At 33.3% G+C, this 18590-nt stretch overlaps 1 protein-coding gene across 1 annotated transcript; it reads left to right on the top strand.

Moving 5' to 3' along the window:
• The first annotated feature begins 1004 nt into the window (after nucleotides 1-1004).
• Nucleotides 1005-12881, top strand: LOC134706499 (uncharacterized). Its single transcript, XM_063565496.1, has 10 exons — nucleotides 1005-1106; nucleotides 5198-5423; nucleotides 5808-6141; nucleotides 6701-6794; nucleotides 7434-7553; nucleotides 8143-8266; nucleotides 9239-9367; nucleotides 9782-10131; nucleotides 10428-10566; nucleotides 11218-12881. Exons 2-10 carry the CDS (start codon nucleotides 5207-5209, stop codon nucleotides 11790-11792), a joined length of 2082 nt encoding a protein of 693 aa, XP_063421566.1. The 5' UTR covers nucleotides 1005-1106; nucleotides 5198-5206; the 3' UTR covers nucleotides 11793-12881.
• Nucleotides 12882-18590: the final 5709 nt, after the last annotated feature.

The following is an 18590-nucleotide window of genomic DNA, read 5'->3' as shown; positions in this document are numbered from 1 at the left end:
ACGCGCCAGAATATACAATCATTGTAAATAGTGAACACCTGTTGAAAAATCAAGATTGTCATCATTTTCCTTTAATCTTCAATCAATATGCATAATTGCATGAAACATTTATATTTTTGTTCAAAACTGAAACGTTTGTAGTTCTGTTGCCAAAACCTGCAATAATATTTTATGACGACGATATAGTATCTTATACTGTTAAAAATCAGATATTTTTATTATGAACATGTATCAGGTTTTATCCTTGGATGTGCATGGTGATACTGCACTTTTATGTTTTGTATAAATAACAAAACTTATATTTTAATTCTGTTAATTATAATTGTATATAACAGTCTCTCATACTTCTTTTAAGCGGAATGGCACATGCATTCTTAATTTTATATTGTGTACCCAAGGACTATACAAATCCTTGGTGTACCTGATATTATATTGTGTTTATACTTGTATGTATGTGGTGAGACTTTAATAAACTATTGAATCTGAATCTGAATCTGCATAAACATGATAAATATCGTTAAATGAGGCAATCCACTAAATTAAATGATGAAAAATATTCACATTTTAATTTTGTTTTCCTCTTGTTTGATTTCAGTTCTTTGTATTTCACAATTTGGGTTTTTATTTTCTAAGCAATGATGCAAAAATAATGCATTTTGCAAGTTTATTATATATTGTACAAAGATAGTTTTGAAAACAAATTATAAGAAAAATATATTATTGTTCCGCTAAAACACAAGTAAAAGTAAGTGCGATGATACTCTCAACTTAAGAGCGACGCTATTTATAAACTCCTACATACATAATAAAATATCATGTAAATAAATGTAGCAACTGAATTAGATCTAAGTTTTTTGTTGTTGCATATTCTTTTAATATTGGAATAAGTAATTCTAATAAAAAAAAAAGATGTTTTCTTGTTGCTAAATAGTTTCTTGTCGCTTCTTGTCTCTAATATTATGATCTATTATTCTTCTTGTCGCTTCTCGGCGCTTCTTGTCGCTAAAATTCTTCTTGTCTCTAATTAGTGAGACCGCACGTGACATCACATCGGCCATTTTGTCTAGAACAGAATATCCATATTGCTTCCTGGTAAAAAAAATAAAGTAAGTCGTAAGAAAACGCTAATTGTTCACTTGATGAACACTGTAATTAGAAGTATCTTAATCTAGAATATCAATATAATGTATCGTAAAAAAATGACAACGGAGAGACCAATGATAAATCAACTTCAAAAATTAGTATGACGGTTTTTGACGGCTTTTTTTTTAGCACAGGCACTTGTTTCTGTTTTTTTGTCCATATAACATTGACATCTTGAAAGGCTTTTATATTTTTTTCTTTGACGCCTTTATGAGTTAACTATCTCAAAGGTCGCCAAATATAAAAAAAAATCTACAAAATAACTAAAAATTTGTTATCATTTAAATCTCAGTATTTTCAGTAAATCATAAGCCAATGCAAGGGCAAGGTAGTCCAAATAATTATGACGTCTAGAAAGGCTATTATAATTTTTTTTCTCTGACGCCTTACGTCGATTTGACTAAAGCAAAGGGTGGTTTTCACCCTGAGCCAACCACACACTTCAGCACTTCTCCTGTGCACAGACAAGAGTTTAAACAAGAATGGGTACTTTGGGGGCCTTGGTTGGTCAGAGTTGTCCCCTACATGTACTTTGACCTAGAGATCAATCTTCTGATATCTTTATGGTTTGTCTGCCAAGTTGCCCGATTGTTCTCTCCAAGTACTTTATCTTCCTCCACCTTGATAACAGATCTCCTGGTGTCCTAGCAATCCCTTTGTGTTGGTATGGGATTGATTGTCCTTGGTAAAATAATTGTCATTAATATACATTAGCGACACATCAACATAAATCCTGATAGGGAGTGGACATGGATTCAGTGATTTTGCTAGTGCACTTCAACTTTTGTAATTTACAAAACAGTTTTCGCATTGATGAAAGTATATCAAATCCATTTCGTCACTCAAATTTTGTAAGTGTAATGATATTTTCTCATTAAATAGTTTACACTTCACTGCTTTTAGCTTTAATACCTACATGACCTAGTTTTCTCGTTTAAATTATTTTACATTGTCATGTGGGGGCCTTTTAGAGCTGACTATGGGGTATGGGCTTTGCTCATTGTTGAAGGCCGTACGGTTACCTATTGTTAATAATTTCTGTGTCATTTTGGTCTTTTGGAAAGTGTTGTTTCATTGGCAATCATACCACATTATCTTTGTTTATATAAGCATGATAGTCCTTCTATAGAGGGATATTTTTCTTTAGACTGGATTTAAAGCAAAATTGGGCAAAATAGTAAAATATTGCTACTTTAAGTACTTATTAATATTATGTCAGTAACATGCAATATTTGATGCACCAATTTACATGTATGTATTTAAGTAAATATGCAAATGCCCAATTTACTGTTTATACTTGGACTGAATATCTATTGTTCATCATAATTGAAAGCTGTGATGATCAGGTTTATTCCAATTTGTAAAAATGCCTCAATGATTAGAACTTCTATTGTTAGATTTAACATGAAATGTTAGAGTCAACTGTCTCTTTTGTTGTTGATCAGGTGTTCAGATAGGTTTACAATAGATTGCACTTAGTTTTGTAACTTCACTGTCTTTTATCATTTTATAGCAGAAAACTGGGCATCCCAATTTTTAGTAAAGTGCAATAATTGAATGCTCTTCACTAACAAGCCTTGATGAATGAAAACGTTTTGTATTATTCATAATAATCCATTAACTTAATAAAACCTTTTAAAATGGCTATAAGTTGCTCACAGTTACCAAATGTTATTTGGGCCTTTACAAAGTGTGGAAGTTTTACTGTAGATTAATTATTGTTAATCATCATAATAATTATATATCAATATACTAAATAAATAAATGATTGGGAATATGTTAAAGTAATAAAAAGTCAAGAGAATTTCAGAACGCAATTTGGTTCCGAACAATATCTATCACGCTTTGTGCATGCAGACTCCACGCGGCCTTCACGTGATTTTACTATTTTTAGAATAATTGCATAGTAACCAAATGCACTTGATTCAACCTTTACTAATTATGCAACATTTTTGACCTGGTCGTGATTCATGTCCTATAATAAGAACCCATGCAGCTTTCACCTGATTCTCTATTTATAGAAAAATGTCCGAGTAACCTGTCCATATGAACTTGATTGATTCTTATCATGTTATTTATATGGAGCGCCTAAATAAATATCTTATTAACAGAATTTATAGTGTCAGAAATTATATTAATTTATTTATGGCATCTTAAACTGTAAATGCATACTATACGCTTTTATACCCCAATATAAAAAATAAAGGCTAATAGGGTGGTAAAGTATAAAGAAATTTTAACAAAATAATTAAACAAAAATAAAGAATACAGACCAATGACATCATAATGGGAAGAATACAGAAATTCGCGACTTCCATTGAAACACTCTTTAGGCAACAGTTGCTATTAGCTCATTGGTGAAGGTCGAAAATGCTTCATTTTACATATTTTTTAAAGCAACTTCTAAATATAATGCATTTGGTTTCGCTCATTGTTGAAGCCCGTAAATGCTTCACTTTTCATATTTTTTCAACAGATTCTAACTAAATATAATGCATTTGATTTTCTCATTGTTGAAGGCCGTAAATGGTTCACTTTTCAAATTTTGCTGTGTCCATATCAACGGCAGCCATTTTGACCTTTTTCAAAAGAGATGTCAAAAACATTTCACTTAAGTCTAATATTCTGTCAGAACATGCTACTTTTACGTTGTTCCCCCAAAGGTTTCACTTTTTTTGCTGCATGCAAACTCCAAGCAGCCTTCACTTGATTTTCAGAATTTAGAGATTGAAAAATCCCGATGTATCCGAGTATTTAAGAACAATCCCGAAACAACAGAATGAACTTTCGTCAGGCTTTATTATATATCAATATACTAAATAAATAAATGATTGGGAATATGTTAAAGTAATAAAAAGTCAAGAGAATTTCAGAACGCAATTTGGTTCCGAACAATATCTATCACGCTTTGTGCATGCAGACTCCACGCGGCCTTCACGTGATTTTACTATTTTTAGAATAATTGCATAGTAACCAAATGCACTTGATTCAACCTTTACTAATTATGCAACATTTTCGAATAATTCACTAGAAAATATTTCAATAGATTCTAAAATTTATATTGTAAATAGACACACTGCAGTTATTAATAGATAAATAAAAAAAATAACTTGTACCCTTTAATACATCCAATCACAGCGTTCTTAAGTTGACTTCCTTCGCCCTGTCTTGGGTACACAAAAGGCCAACCTAATGCTGGGAAAATGTAATACTTCCGTTTTCCCTATACATCAAGCATCATGAAATTGAATATTATGTCCAGAACTATACGAATGAAAATTATAATAGATCCAAATCTTATTCAGATTGTACTATAAAGAAACCGAAGTTTTTTTTCGATTTATTTACATAAACTTATTAAATCAGCTGCAGCATTACTATTATATGTAAACCTTCATTGCATAAAACAATGGAAATAACATTGTATATTGATATAAACGATCAAACTTGTAATAATGTAAATAAATGTATTAACATGCAACATATTTTAAGTCATTTGTAATATTGTACAAATCCTAAGAATACATATGTACATGAATGTGCAATCCATAAGGACTTGTATCAAAAATCAATGTTTGTGAAAGGAGCATAATTTTACAAACAAATATGCAACAATGCCTGCTATACAGAAGCAAGGGTTTTGTGTTCAACACCACAGCATTGGAAGAGTTAAATATGAGGGGCAAATATATATGGTTATTTAATTTAACAGAAGACAAATCCCAATCCCCAAAATTGCATTGGATCATTCTGTTATTTAAAGTTTTTTAATTTTTCTGTCCGAACGGTTCCAGGCTTAGGCACCATCAAATCACCTCCTTTTCAAGGAATTTATTATTAACGCTTCCATAAATATAACCTATGTGGTAAACAAAGTGATGCAATTATTTCCTGGAGATGAAACGCCCAACAACACCAGGAAATAAAAGATGGATATAAATATATTTTAAGCTTTAATAGCTTCCTGAATAGCACTGTAGATGTTTGTTGAAATTTAAAAGACAAAGTTGATTAATTTTAATATTTACAGTTGTTTACTTAATATCTATTTTAGTACACAATCATGACAACAGTTTGGGCAGATCATCCAATGGATGTAAACCTAAACATGACAGCTATACACAGTGAGAACATTCTGAAGAATGTTGAGATTAACAAAGATCGTTTCTTCCAATTACCAAGTAGCACAGATTTTCTTCTGTCAAGTAATTTAAATGGGTTATTGCAATTGAATGCATCAAAGTTAGTGGAGATTGGTCAGTTTAAAACAGGTAAACAAGGTAAGAAAAGTTTTAAATTGTTGTTTTAGAAAGAAGAAAAATTGGGGTCAGTTATATCTAAATGCCTTATTAAAACATTTCATCAGCTGTTTCTAGAAGTTTTGTTGCCAAGGGATATAGATATAGGGCTTATATTCATATATGCAGGGCTGTTTGTATCAGTTGTTAACCTGCAGTGATTGCTAGACTGCCAACACTGAGGTTTTAGAGTTCCAGCTCTGCTCAAGACAAGGTGCCTTTACACAGATCTTAATTGATTCTTTGAGTCCCACTCTACACCTCTGATGATCTTTAATGGATACTTTGGTTTGTTTTTTTATATAATATAATATTTAATGAAATCAACAAATGAACAAGTTTTCAAAACATGATTAATATTTTCAGATCAAACGTCTTCAAAAAATTTGGCACCAAGAGCTGATATAGTAGAGACGCCAAACAGTAACCACCAACCTTCAGACCAGCTAGTCCAATCTGTAGGGCCACAAGAAGTGGTTTGTCTAAAAACATGTAAAAATGTGGAGTTTGAACCTGAGGATAAAGATAATCAGGAGAAGCCTATCTATACAGCAGTGCCAGTTAATACTCCACAGTATGTTGGTGGATTGTACCAGTTGTTGAATGAGTGTGGTATTGAATACAGGGAGGAGACAGTTGTGTCACAAAACAATGTACATGTTGAGGAGGTCACCACTGCTTGTCAGCAGTACACTCAAGGGTAGGTTAGACAACTCTACTTTTAGTAACTATACATAACTAATTGATCACACATGTAATATATTGGTCTTAAGGCACTTATGCAGATTATAAGTTATATTCCATTTATGTTCATATTAAGGTGACCTACAGCATAAAGACCTAATTTAATATAAAACCAGTGTTCTTAAATTTCCTTCTGATCAAATTAAAAAAAGATGTGTGGGATAACAGGGATTGCATCAATGAGATAGCAACCCAGTGACGAAACAAAACAGAGGTCTATAGGTCAATATATAGTCTTCAACAATACAGAAAATTCTTAAAATTAATGCATGCTTTTATTATTGCACTTTGGTCTTTTTAGACTAAAATGCAATTTAATTTTATGCGATATTCAGAAAAATCCTGTTTAATTCAAACCAAAAAAAATCCAATTTAAGGTTAAAATTATTGTGATTATATTAAAACCTGTTGCATTTTCAAGATAATTTCTGTTCAATTGTCACATGGGCTTTGAGCCAAAATAAATAAAAGTGAATCTAACACATATGTAATTTCCTTCTATTTTTCTGTTTCAGACAAATCATACATGGTGACAAAAATGCATTGAAAATGTTGGCTAAAGATGTGGTCAGTCTGAAGACTGGTACTCATGGTGTCATTACAAATCCGGTAATTATTACAAAATAATTGTGTTAGAACTACAATCAGTTCCTCTAAAGTCAGTTGTTCAAGAAAAATGTAAACAATTTTATAATATAAACGATTTAGCAGTTTGCACTGTTAGCCACTAGTCCAATACCCCAGACTAGTAAATATTGATTTTGTCTTGTAAATTTTCAAAATTGTATAGTCATAGTTTTGATTGATTGATTGATTCTTGGCGTTTTTACACCACTTTTAAACACTGCATTTAGGCTATTTCATGGCGGCCAGTTTTTTATTGATGGAGGAAGCTGAAGTGCCCAGAGAAAACCACCCACCTTCAATAAGAAAACTGACAATCTTAGTCAATTAGACTGGAGTCTAGCACCAGCACAAGCAGGGTTCAAACTCACAACCTCAGTCTTGACTGGCTAATTTACAGTAGAGACTACTTAGACCACTTGACCACCAAGGTCATAGTTTTGATATAAAGTTTCTGGACTAGTAGATGAATTTTTTTTTTAGAGCAGACTGATTTAATTTAGTGCATCAGTTGAATGTGTTGGTATCAGTCATTGTCAGTGAGGTTGTGAAAAATAAAGTAAATTGTAATTTTTGGCTAATTTCTTAACATTTTAATGCAGTGATATATTATTTATGTTTTAGAAATATGACTTCCTATGGAATCCCAAATGTTCTGTGAAAAAGCAGAAGATCCTTGGACGAGGGGGCAATGGTACAGTGGAACTCTGTAATTATAATAATGTAGAGTTTGTCACTAAAACAGTAAGTTATATCATTGTGTTAGGTATCATGTCTCAATACTCAACAGTTAACAATACTAGAAAAAAAAAGGATTACATACATAATTTAAGATTAATAACAAAGAAATTTTACCAAGTTTTGTGTATTTAATTGAGGTGACAATTTTTAAGCCCTCACCTAATTGGAGGGGAAATTAAGTTTTACCCTTATCCGTCTGAACTTATTGGTCCTGCAATTGATTTCCGCTCTCTAACTTTAATTTGTCCCAACCAAATGTCTTGAAACTTATACACAATGCTTATTACCACAAAATACAGATCAAGTTTGAATTTGGGTGGTGTCACTCTTAATCTCTTAGTGAATGCCCATTACGAAATGAAAATTGCTGAATTTTTAGTTTCCGTTCTCTTGAACCAAATGTTACGAATTTTATAAACATTTCTTATTACTACAAACCTCAAATTAAGTACAAATTTGGGTAGCTTCATTTTTACTGTACTTAAGTTAGGTTCCTAAATAACGTTATATATATTGCAAGAGGTGGCATCATCTGTGTCCCATGGGCACATCCGTCTTACAAGTAAGTTACATTGTTTTATCTTTGTTTCAGATCTCCAGAGATTTCAGAGCCAATGAAGTGATGTTCACAAACTGTATGAGCCATGAGTTCATTGTTAAGTCACATGGATTGATAGTGAGAAATGGAACCCCTCAGATCATCATGGATTACGCAGGTAAATTAACTGTAAATTAACTGATTGATAAGTTCGAAAGTATTGTGAAGTCACTGTATGATGTAAGCTTTATTACACATTTGATTATAAATTCTGATGTAAGGTTAATATCAGATAGATAGCATTCTATTAACAAATGGTCACCAAAAATGATAAGTTAAGGATGTCTGCTTGTCATATTTTGGAATTTTTGTCAGATTTTCGAAATCCTCTGGTTTTATCCATTGCCTTAAAAAAAAATCCCCATGAACCCCCATTTTTCTTTTTATAAATCTTTTACATGTATAATTACAAGTCATTTGTAAAAGTCTCATAAAATTTTATTTATTTTTTAATAGTATTTGAGAACTCTAACTGGTCAGTGATAAAGCTAGGAAAAATCAAGAGAGAACATTTTCCCGCCAAAATTCCAATGGCTAATATCTCGAAAACAAGCACATTGACCCGTATATGTTTTTGGCTTTTTTGATTCCTCAATTCATTTCCTATAAGTACATACTAGTTTTATGAAAAGTTATTTATTTTGAAACTGAGCAGCAAACATCCTTAAGTCACCATATAAATTAAGATTGACTGACAGTTGTAAATTATATACTGAATTTAATTCAGTGTTATTGAGATGATTTCTTGTTTACATTTATTAGTATTTCATGGTCTTCATTCTAATGGCTGTCTCGCAGTCTGAACTGGAAAAAATGGCTATTATTATATAATTCAATATTGTGAATAAATCCATTTCATTTGCAATGAAACTGTCCCACCCCCTCTTTTCTGACATGCATCATGAGTTTTTATTCCTTGATTATAAATAATAATGTTGTCAACAATAGGTCAACTTACAACTTCAACAATGAACAAAACCCATGCCTCATAGCAAGCCATTTAAAAGATACCTGTTGTTGGATAGATTTATTATTATGTATTACAACAGAATAAGTGTCAGATTTTTATTTAGTTTTATTTTGTTTGTAGGAGACAACCTGTTACACTATGGTTTATCCAAAATGGTGGACGAAAGTGAGATCTGGAACATAACATTTCAAATCCTGGAAGCCCTTAACTACTTACATTCTAACCAGATTAGACATTTTGATGTCAAACGTAAGTTACTTACCAGGAATATGTACACTCTTTAATTCTGTCATACACTCTCAAAAATTTTAGATGTGACAAGATTTTATTACTTTGTTGGAGTTCATGAGTACATTGTAATAATATTCTGTGTGAATAATATGTTATGAGAGGTGGATTTAGGAGCCCCTGTCTTAATAAGAGAGAAACATTTTGTTAATTATATAGAGAATCACTGAAACATGACTGGCGTGGGTTCCCCTCTTATGAAAATTTCTGGATCCACCACAAAAAAAATTGCTTAGATTGATCAGTTAGATGCACTAAAGTACAGACACAGCTTAAAATAATTATAGATATGATTTTTGGGGTTAATATTTGTTTAAACATTACATCAAATTTTTTTTTTAAAAATGAATATAAAGATTTATCTTTGTTTTACAGCTGAGAACATAGTACTTATGGAGGATGCTTTAGGAAACAAAACATTAAAACTGGCAGATTTTGGAGGAGCCACTCTATTCACAGAGGAAGTGGACTGCCTCAGTTGGACTCCTGCTTACATGGCACCAGAAATGGACCAGTTTTATTTAAACAAACAGTTCCCTGGACAAAGATTGATTACTACGTCCTGTGGTCAGATCACAGAGAAATGTGACATCTATTCCTTGGCTTTGTCCATTCTGTTTCTGTATGTCAGAGGACACATCCTCATCAAACATATAACCAAAGGGGTACAGGCAATGGTGGGCTATGAGAAAGCTGATACTGTCAGCATGAAGATTGTCATTATGGTAGGTAAAGTTTAATAAAAATAGTGAAAGCTCAAGGAGATTAATTTTTTTTTCATCATATTTGTTAATTGACTGGAATTGCCATGCATAAAAATTATCCAACAAATAAAAAGAGTTCAAATCTTTTTGGCAAATTTATACAAGAAAACAAGACAATATTTTTTTTTCAAGATTTCAAATACACATAATTTTATATTGTAAAAGCTCACACTCTTTGAAATGCAAAACATAAATAAGAAAACTGTCAATACGTCTTTAAATAAATAAACTATGAAGATAATATATCCATTTTACAGAATGCTAAGAATCCCAGCCTTGCTGAAAGTCTGATTCCTCAGAATGTTGGTAAAGAAATGAAAGCTGTGTTAGCTGGCATGTTGAAGGGCAATGTTGATGACAGATGGACAGCTAAAGCTTCTATGGATCAAATGAAAGGTAAATAATAATAAATGTAATAGTTGAAAGAATTGTTATAAGTAATTTATATAAGACTGGTAACTTCTATTGTATTTCTGAAAAAATGGTCTTCAGAATTGCTTCAGAGTGCTGATGATATATGTTTGTCACACATTTATTTAAGTTATGAATTTGCATGGGTGCTTAGGTGACAAAGAGATTAAAGGATAAAGGCCAACCTGTGGAACAATCAATATAAATTGGAAGCCCCCACAAATTATACTTTAATAACAAATATCTATTTATTAGGTACCATGCTATATAAACTGTTTCCATTTGTTATATAACTCTTAATATTATCATTCTATTTTTTTTTACTAAAACATGTAAAAAGAACCATTCAATACTTATGAATACATGTTTTTGCTAGGATCATGAAAACATGATATTCATGAATGTTGGATTTCATTTTGACATGAAGGTTGATTTTAGAATGAAGTGAGATTGCTGTTAGCCAATCAAAATAACTCATTATAATGAAACATACATACATGTAATAGAATTATTTAGAAATGATCTTTACCAATAATAAGCTATTAGACCACTGATTATGGTTGATGGGTTAATACAGGTGTTTCAAATCATATATATGTCTATTAGTTTTGTTATCAAACATTTTTCTCATTACAGAACTGTCATCAGCTTCCCACAAGAGCATGGAACCTAAAAAGATAATCAGAAGAAAGTCCAAATCCACAGAAAACAAACTAAAGAATAGCCAGAACATTAGACCTAAAGTACCCAAACTTGTTATCGTTACACTCGACAAAACAGGTAGAAAAGTAGGAGAATATAAAAACACAGAGCCATTCACCATACCAAGGTATACAAACGGTAACCCCTTAGAAACTGAGGAACACCAACGACCTTTACGTGACCTGAATATTGACCTTCAGTTGCATGTCATCATTGAGCAGTCTAACAACGTGAAGGATGAGAAGATGAAACAGATTATTGATGATGAGAATCGTCCATTACTGAAAAGGCTGGTCAAACGTAAACTTAAAGATAAAGTCAACGGAGAGATAGCTTTCAAGATGACCAAAATGAGGGAAGAACTCGAGAGCAGTGGCTCATCTTCAAGTGGCATGTCAGTAAACCTTAGTGGACGTGGACATTTTATTACGACCCCTACAGAACCAGAAGTTGTTCCTATGAATGAGGGGCCAGGCAATATCCCAAACTTTGACATGTTTCTAGATTGATCAGATGTTGTGATTGTATTGTTGTGAATTTTTACTTAATTTTGTCTTTACAGCTGTACAAAATAAGATCTGTAATAAATATTTATAAATGAATGAGAGCAGTTGGAAAAAACTTGTCAGGAAGAAAACATTAGATTCAGTAAACAAGTTTTTTGATAGGTTGTAAAATATATTTAATGATCAGTTGTTCTTTTCCATTTCATTTCATTTAGATATTGATAATTTTGATCTAAGTCCTTTTCTATATTAACAGAACAGGAGATTTAAACTTCTATGGTATACATTTCAACAGAATTATAAATAGATTACTAACTGGGAATTCCTAATTTATTTTCTGTTTGGACAAACCATAGAAATTTTAAATATAAGTTTCATGTTCCCACTATTTGGGATTTCCAAATATATAAATGTAAATCAGTTGTGTGTATGAAACTTGAAGAATGTGAAAAATATTTGTACATACAAATGGTTTCTTAATCTCTTATTAAAAAATATCTGAAATGGGAAAATGCTTGATATTATCAAAATGAAGGGAACCATTAGAATGAAAGATAGCATTGTATTATTGTACATTTATTTATATTGTATGTATATATGAGAGAATGTATTTATTTTGTTAAATGTTGAATGCTTCATAGATCTTCATACATGTCATAGATTCATTGATTCTTCAATTATTGTAACTATGGAAACATGACATTAATATTTTAGTGACTACATACAACAAATTGTGTATAAATATTGGCATCTTGTATTTTATCAAAACTTAAATTGTATTTATTAAGAGTGAGAAAATGGTCCTTACAAATTATCAAAGAAATAGTTTTGTCCTCAAATATTTATTTTGTAGAAATGAAATACACAATGCATGCTTTTCTTTTTTTTATTTTTTGTTGTGAAAAATAAATTTGCTTGAGATCATTGGACACAGTGCAATGCTTTGTATACATTTAAAGATAGTAATAACTATGATTATAATTTAAATTATTATTGCTTTATATGTTAATTGATAGTGTTTGATATACATTTATATATGTTTTGAGGATTTGCCTTCTTCATATTTTTATCCAATAAAAGTTGTAAATAGAACTTAGATTTATTATTTGATTAACTGCATTAGTTGATATTTTCTCTATAAATAAGTAAACTGGTTTCAAACTTTTTAAGAGAAGCACTGAGATCAATGAGAACAGGCTGAAGAAGATGTAACTAAAATTATTAATAGATAAGTTATCATCAATATGACTTCAAAGGACAAAGCCCATATGGCTTGTATGTGTTATACTTCAAGGGGATGGGGGTAGGTTTGTTTTGACCTATCAATTGTTCTGTAAGTCAGTATTTTTAGCTCACCTGGCCCAAAGGGCCAAGTGAGCTTTTCTCATCACTTTGCGTCCGGCGTCTGTCGTCGTCCGTCGTCGTCGTCCTGCGTCCGGCGTTAACTTTTACAAAAATCTTCTCCTCTGAAACTACTATGCCAAATTAAACCAAACTTGGCCACAATCATCATTGGGGTATCTAGTTTAAAAATTGTGTCCGGTGACCCGGTCAACCAACCAAGATGGCCGCCATGGCTAAAAATAGAACATAGGGGTAAAATGCAGTTTTTGGCTTATAACTCAAAAACCAAAGCATTTAGAGCAATTCTGACATGGGGTAAAATTGTTTATCAGGTCAAGATCTATCTGCCCTGAAAATTTCAGATGAATCGAACAACCTGTTGTTGGGTTGCTACCCCTAAATTGGTAATTTTAAGGAAATTTTGCTGTTTTTGGTTATTATCTTGAAAAATATTATAGATAGAGATAAACTGTAAACAGCAATAATGTTCAGCAAAATAAGATTTACAAATAAGTCAACATTACCGAAATGGTCAAATGACCCCTTTAGGAGTTATTGCCCTTTATAGTCAATTTTTAACCATTTTTCGTAAATCTTAGTTATCTTTTACAAAAATCTTCTCCTCTGAAACTACTGCGCCATATTAAACCAAACTTGGCCACAATCATCATTGGGGTATCTAGTTTAAAAATTGTGTCCGGTAACCCGGTCAACCTACCAAGATGGCCGCCATGGCTAAAAATAGAACATAGGGGTAAAATGCAGTTTTTGGCTTATAACTCAAAAACCAAAGCATTTAGAGCAATTCTGACATGGGGTAAAATTGTTTGTCAGGTCAAGATCTATACCACAACGTCAACCACTGAACCACATGTTCCTGACTTTAAAAAGTGGCATATAAAATGAGGCTGGGTTAAACATTTTGGTTGGAAAGTGGGTATCACACACTAACTCGGACAGTTGTGTAACATTACAAAATAAGAACAAGCTATAAAAATCTGTAGAAAATCTATCAGACAGGGAATGTATAAAACCCTAAGAAACAACAAGGACACAAAGTACAGATCTGAAAGAACCTGCAGTTACTAATGGTTTAGTCAAAGTTGGATAGCAACTAGTAAAAAGAGAATGTGCAGTTACTGATGGTTTAGTCAAATTTGGATAGCAACTAGTAAAAAGAGAATGTGCAGTTACTGATGGTTTAGTCAAAGCTAATAACAACTAGTAAAAAACGTTGTGTATCTTAGATAAAAAAATATCTATCCATAAACATACAACATCCAACATGTCCTAGGAAACTGTATGTAAAGACGCATAAAATATTAAAAAATAGTGCACTGGTTTAATGTGATCATATAATCTTTCTTATCTTAGATAAAGGGTTTATTTATTTAAAAAGATATGTGCAAGACAATATGACTCTTTCAAATAACCAATAAAAAAGCATACCTATCATATAACGTGCTCTTTCACAAGATGATGGTCTGCAGGAAGACATCCATCCTACAGAAACACATATTTTTGAGAGTCTAATAAGACAGGAACAAAACAACACATGTAAAAGTCTCTTTAGTCTTAACAACAAAATGGCACCCACACAACACATGTTTTGGTCTCTAAATTCTGTAATAAAATGATGGCCACCACACAACAAATGTATTGGTCTCTTTAGTCTTAACAAGATGGCCACCACACAACACATGTTTTGGTCTCTAAATTCTGTAATAACATGATGGCCACCACACAACAAATGTATTGGTCTCTTTAGTCTTAACAAGATGGCCACCACACAACACATGTTTCTGTAATAACATGATGGCCACCACACAACAAATGTATTGGTCTCTTTAGTCTTAACAAAATGGCACCCACACAACACATGTTTTGGTCTCTAAATTCTGTAATAACATGATGGCCACCACACAACAAATGTATTGGTCTCTTTAGTCTTAACAAGATGGCCACCACACAACACATGTTTTGGTCTCTAAATTCTGTAATAACATGATGGCCACCACACAACAAATGTATTGGTCTCTTTAGTCTGAACAAGATGGCCACCACACAACACATGTTTTGGTCTCTAAATTCTGTAATAACATGATGGCCACCACACAACAAATGTATTGGTCTCTTAAGTCTTAACAAGATGGCCACCACACAACACATGTTTTTGTCTCTTTAGTCTTAACAACAAGATGGCCACCACACCATACATGTTTTGGTCTCTAAATTCTGTAATAACATGATGGCCACCACACAACACATGTTTTGGTGTCTATAGTATCTAACAACAAGAGGGCCACCACACATGTTGTGTTGTGGCAATATTGTATGTTAAAGACCATAGAGACCAATGCATGTGTTGTGTGGTGGTAATCTTGTTGTTAAATACTAAAGAGACCAAAACATATGTTGTGTGGTGGCCATCTTGGTGTTAAATATATATATATAAATACATGTGTTGTGTGGTGGCCACCTTGGTGTTAACTATATATATACAAATACATGTGTTGTGTGGTGGCCATCTTGGTGTTAACTATATATATACAAATACATGTGTTGTGTGGACGCTGTCTTGTTGTTAAAGACCATAGAGACCAATTCATGTGTGGTGTTGTAGCCTTCTTGTTGTTTTAGACAATAAAGACCCATACATGTGTTGGGCCGTGGCTCTCTTGTTGTAAACGACTATCAAGACCCATACATGTGTTTTGTGGTTACCATCTTGTTGTGAAAGACTATAGAGACCGAAACATGTGTTATGTGGTGACCCTCTTGTTGTTAGATACTATAGATACCAAAACATGTATTGTATGGTGGCCATATTGTATGTTAAAGGACATAGAGTATAAAAAAGAAGACGTGGTATGATTGCAAATGAGACAACTATCCACAAAAGACCAAAATGACACAGACATTAACAACTATAGGTCACCGTAAGGCCTTCAAAAATGAGCAAAGCCTATACCGCATAGTCAGCTATAAAAGGCCCCGATAAGACAATATAAAACAATTCAAACGAGAAAACTAACGGCCTTATTTATGTAAAAAATGAACGAAAAACAAAAATGTAACACATAAACCAACGACAACCATTGAATTTACAGGCTCTTGACTTGGGACAGGCACATACATAAAAAAAAGTGGACCAATTCATGTGATGAGTGGAATTGTCTTTTTGTTAAATACTATAGAGACCAAAAACATGTGTTGTGTGGTTGCCGTATTGTATGTTAAAAACCATAGAGACCAATGCATGTGTTGTGTGGTGGCCATCTGTTTGTTAAATACTAAGGGACCAATACCTGTGTTGTGTGGTGGCCCTCTTGTTGGTAAATACTTAGGGACCAAACATGTGTTGTGTGGTGGCCCTTTTGTTATAAAATACTTAGGGACCAACACATGTGTTGTGTGGTGGCCCTCTTGTTGTAAAATACTAAGGGACCAACACATGTGTTGTGTGATGGCCCTCTTGTTGGTAAATATTTAGGGACCAAAACATGTGTTGTGTGGTGGCCCTCTTGTTGGTAAATACTTAGGGACCAAACATGTGTTGTGTGGTGGCCCTTTTGTTATAAAATACTTAGGGACCAACACATGTGTTGTGTGGTGGCCCTCTTGTTGTAAAATACTTAGGGACCAACACATGTGTTGTGTGATGGCCCACTTGTTGGTAAATATTTAGGGACCAAAACATGTGTTGTGTGGTGGCCCTCTTGTTGGTAAATACTTAGGTACCAATACATGTGTTGTGTGGTGGCCCTCTTGTTGTTAAATACTTAAGAACCAATACATGTGTTGTGTGGTGGCCCTCTTGTAGGTAAATACTTAGGGACCAAAACATGTGTTGTGTGGTGGCCCTCTTGTTGGTAATTACTTAGGGACCAATACATGTGTTGTGTGGTGACCCTCTTGTTGGTAAATGCTTAGGGACCAAAACATGTGTTGTGTGATGGCCCTCTTGTTGGTCAATACTTAGGAACCAAAACATGTGTTGTGTTGTTGCCCTAAAGTCTTGTTGGTAAATACTAAGGGACTAAAACATGTGTTGTGTGATGGCCCTCTTGTTGGTCAATACTTAGGAACCAAAACATGTGTTGTGTTGTTGCCCTCAAGTCTTGTTGGTAAATGCTTAGGGACCAAAACATGTGTTGTGTGATGGCCCTCTTGTTGGTCAATACTTAGGAACCAAAACATGTGTTGTGTTGTTGCCCTCAAGTCTTGTTGGTAAATACTTAGGGACTAAAACATGTGTTGTGTGGTGGTCCTCTTGTTGTAAAATACTTAGGGACCAAAACATGTGTTTTGTGGTGACCATTTTGGTGTAAACAACTAAAGAGACCAATACATGTGTTGTGTGGTGACCCTCTTGTTGGTAAATGCTTAGGGACCAAAACATGTGTTGTGTGATGGCCCTCTTGTTGGTCAATACTTAGGAACCAAAACATGTGTTGTGTTGTTGCCCTCAAGTCTTGTTGGTAAATACTTAGGGACTAAAACATGTGTTGTGTGGTGGTCCTCTTGTTGTAAAATACTTAGGGACCAAAACATGTGTTTTGTGGTGACCATTTTGGTGTAAACAACTAAAGAGACCAATACATGTGTTGTGTGGTGGCCATCTTCTTGTTAACGACTATAGAGACCAAAATATATGTTGTATGGTGGCCTTTTTGCTTTTAAAGACATTAGAGATCAATAAAAATGTTGTGTGGTGGTCTCTTGTTGTTGAAGACTTTAGAGACCAATAAGTGTTATGTGGTGGCTCTCTCGATGTGTAAAAAACATACATATGGTGTACGGTGGCTCTCTTGTTGTTGACCAATGCATGTGTTGTGTGGTCACGATCTTGTTGTTAACGACTATAGAGATCAATAAAAATGTGTGGTGGTCTCTTGTTGTTGAAGACTAAAGAGACCAAAACATGTGTTTTATGGTGGCCCTCTTGCTGTTAAAGACTTTAGAGATCAATAAAAATGTTGTGTGGTGGTCTCTTGTTGTTGAAGACTTTAGGGACCAATACATGTGTTTTGTGGTGGCCATCTTGTTGTTAACGACCATGTAGACCTATACAAGTATTATGTGGTTGCTCTCTTGGTGTGTAAGACTAGAGAAACCCATGCATATGTTGTAAGGTGACTCTCTTGTTGTTTTATACTATAAAGACCAATACATGTGTTATGTGGTCACCATCTTCTTGTTGAAGACTTTAGAGACCAATATATGTGTTGTCTGGTTGCCCTCTTGTTGTTAACGACCATATAGACCAATACAAGTGTTGTGTGGTGGCTCTCTTGATGTGTAAGACTAAAGAAACCCATACATGTGTTGTGCGGTAGCTGTCTTGTTGTTTTAGATTATAAAGACCAATACATGTGTTGTGTGGTGGCCATCTTATTGTTAAGACTAAAGACACCAAAAACATGTGGTGTGTAGAGGCCTACTTGTGGTTTAAGA

The sequence above is a fragment of the Mytilus trossulus genome, chromosome 2 (assembly GCF_036588685.1).
Source record: "Mytilus trossulus isolate FHL-02 chromosome 2, PNRI_Mtr1.1.1.hap1, whole genome shotgun sequence".
NCBI lineage: Eukaryota > Metazoa > Mollusca > Bivalvia > Mytilida > Mytilidae > Mytilus > Mytilus trossulus.
This window is presented reverse-complemented; position numbering and strand designations above follow the sequence as displayed.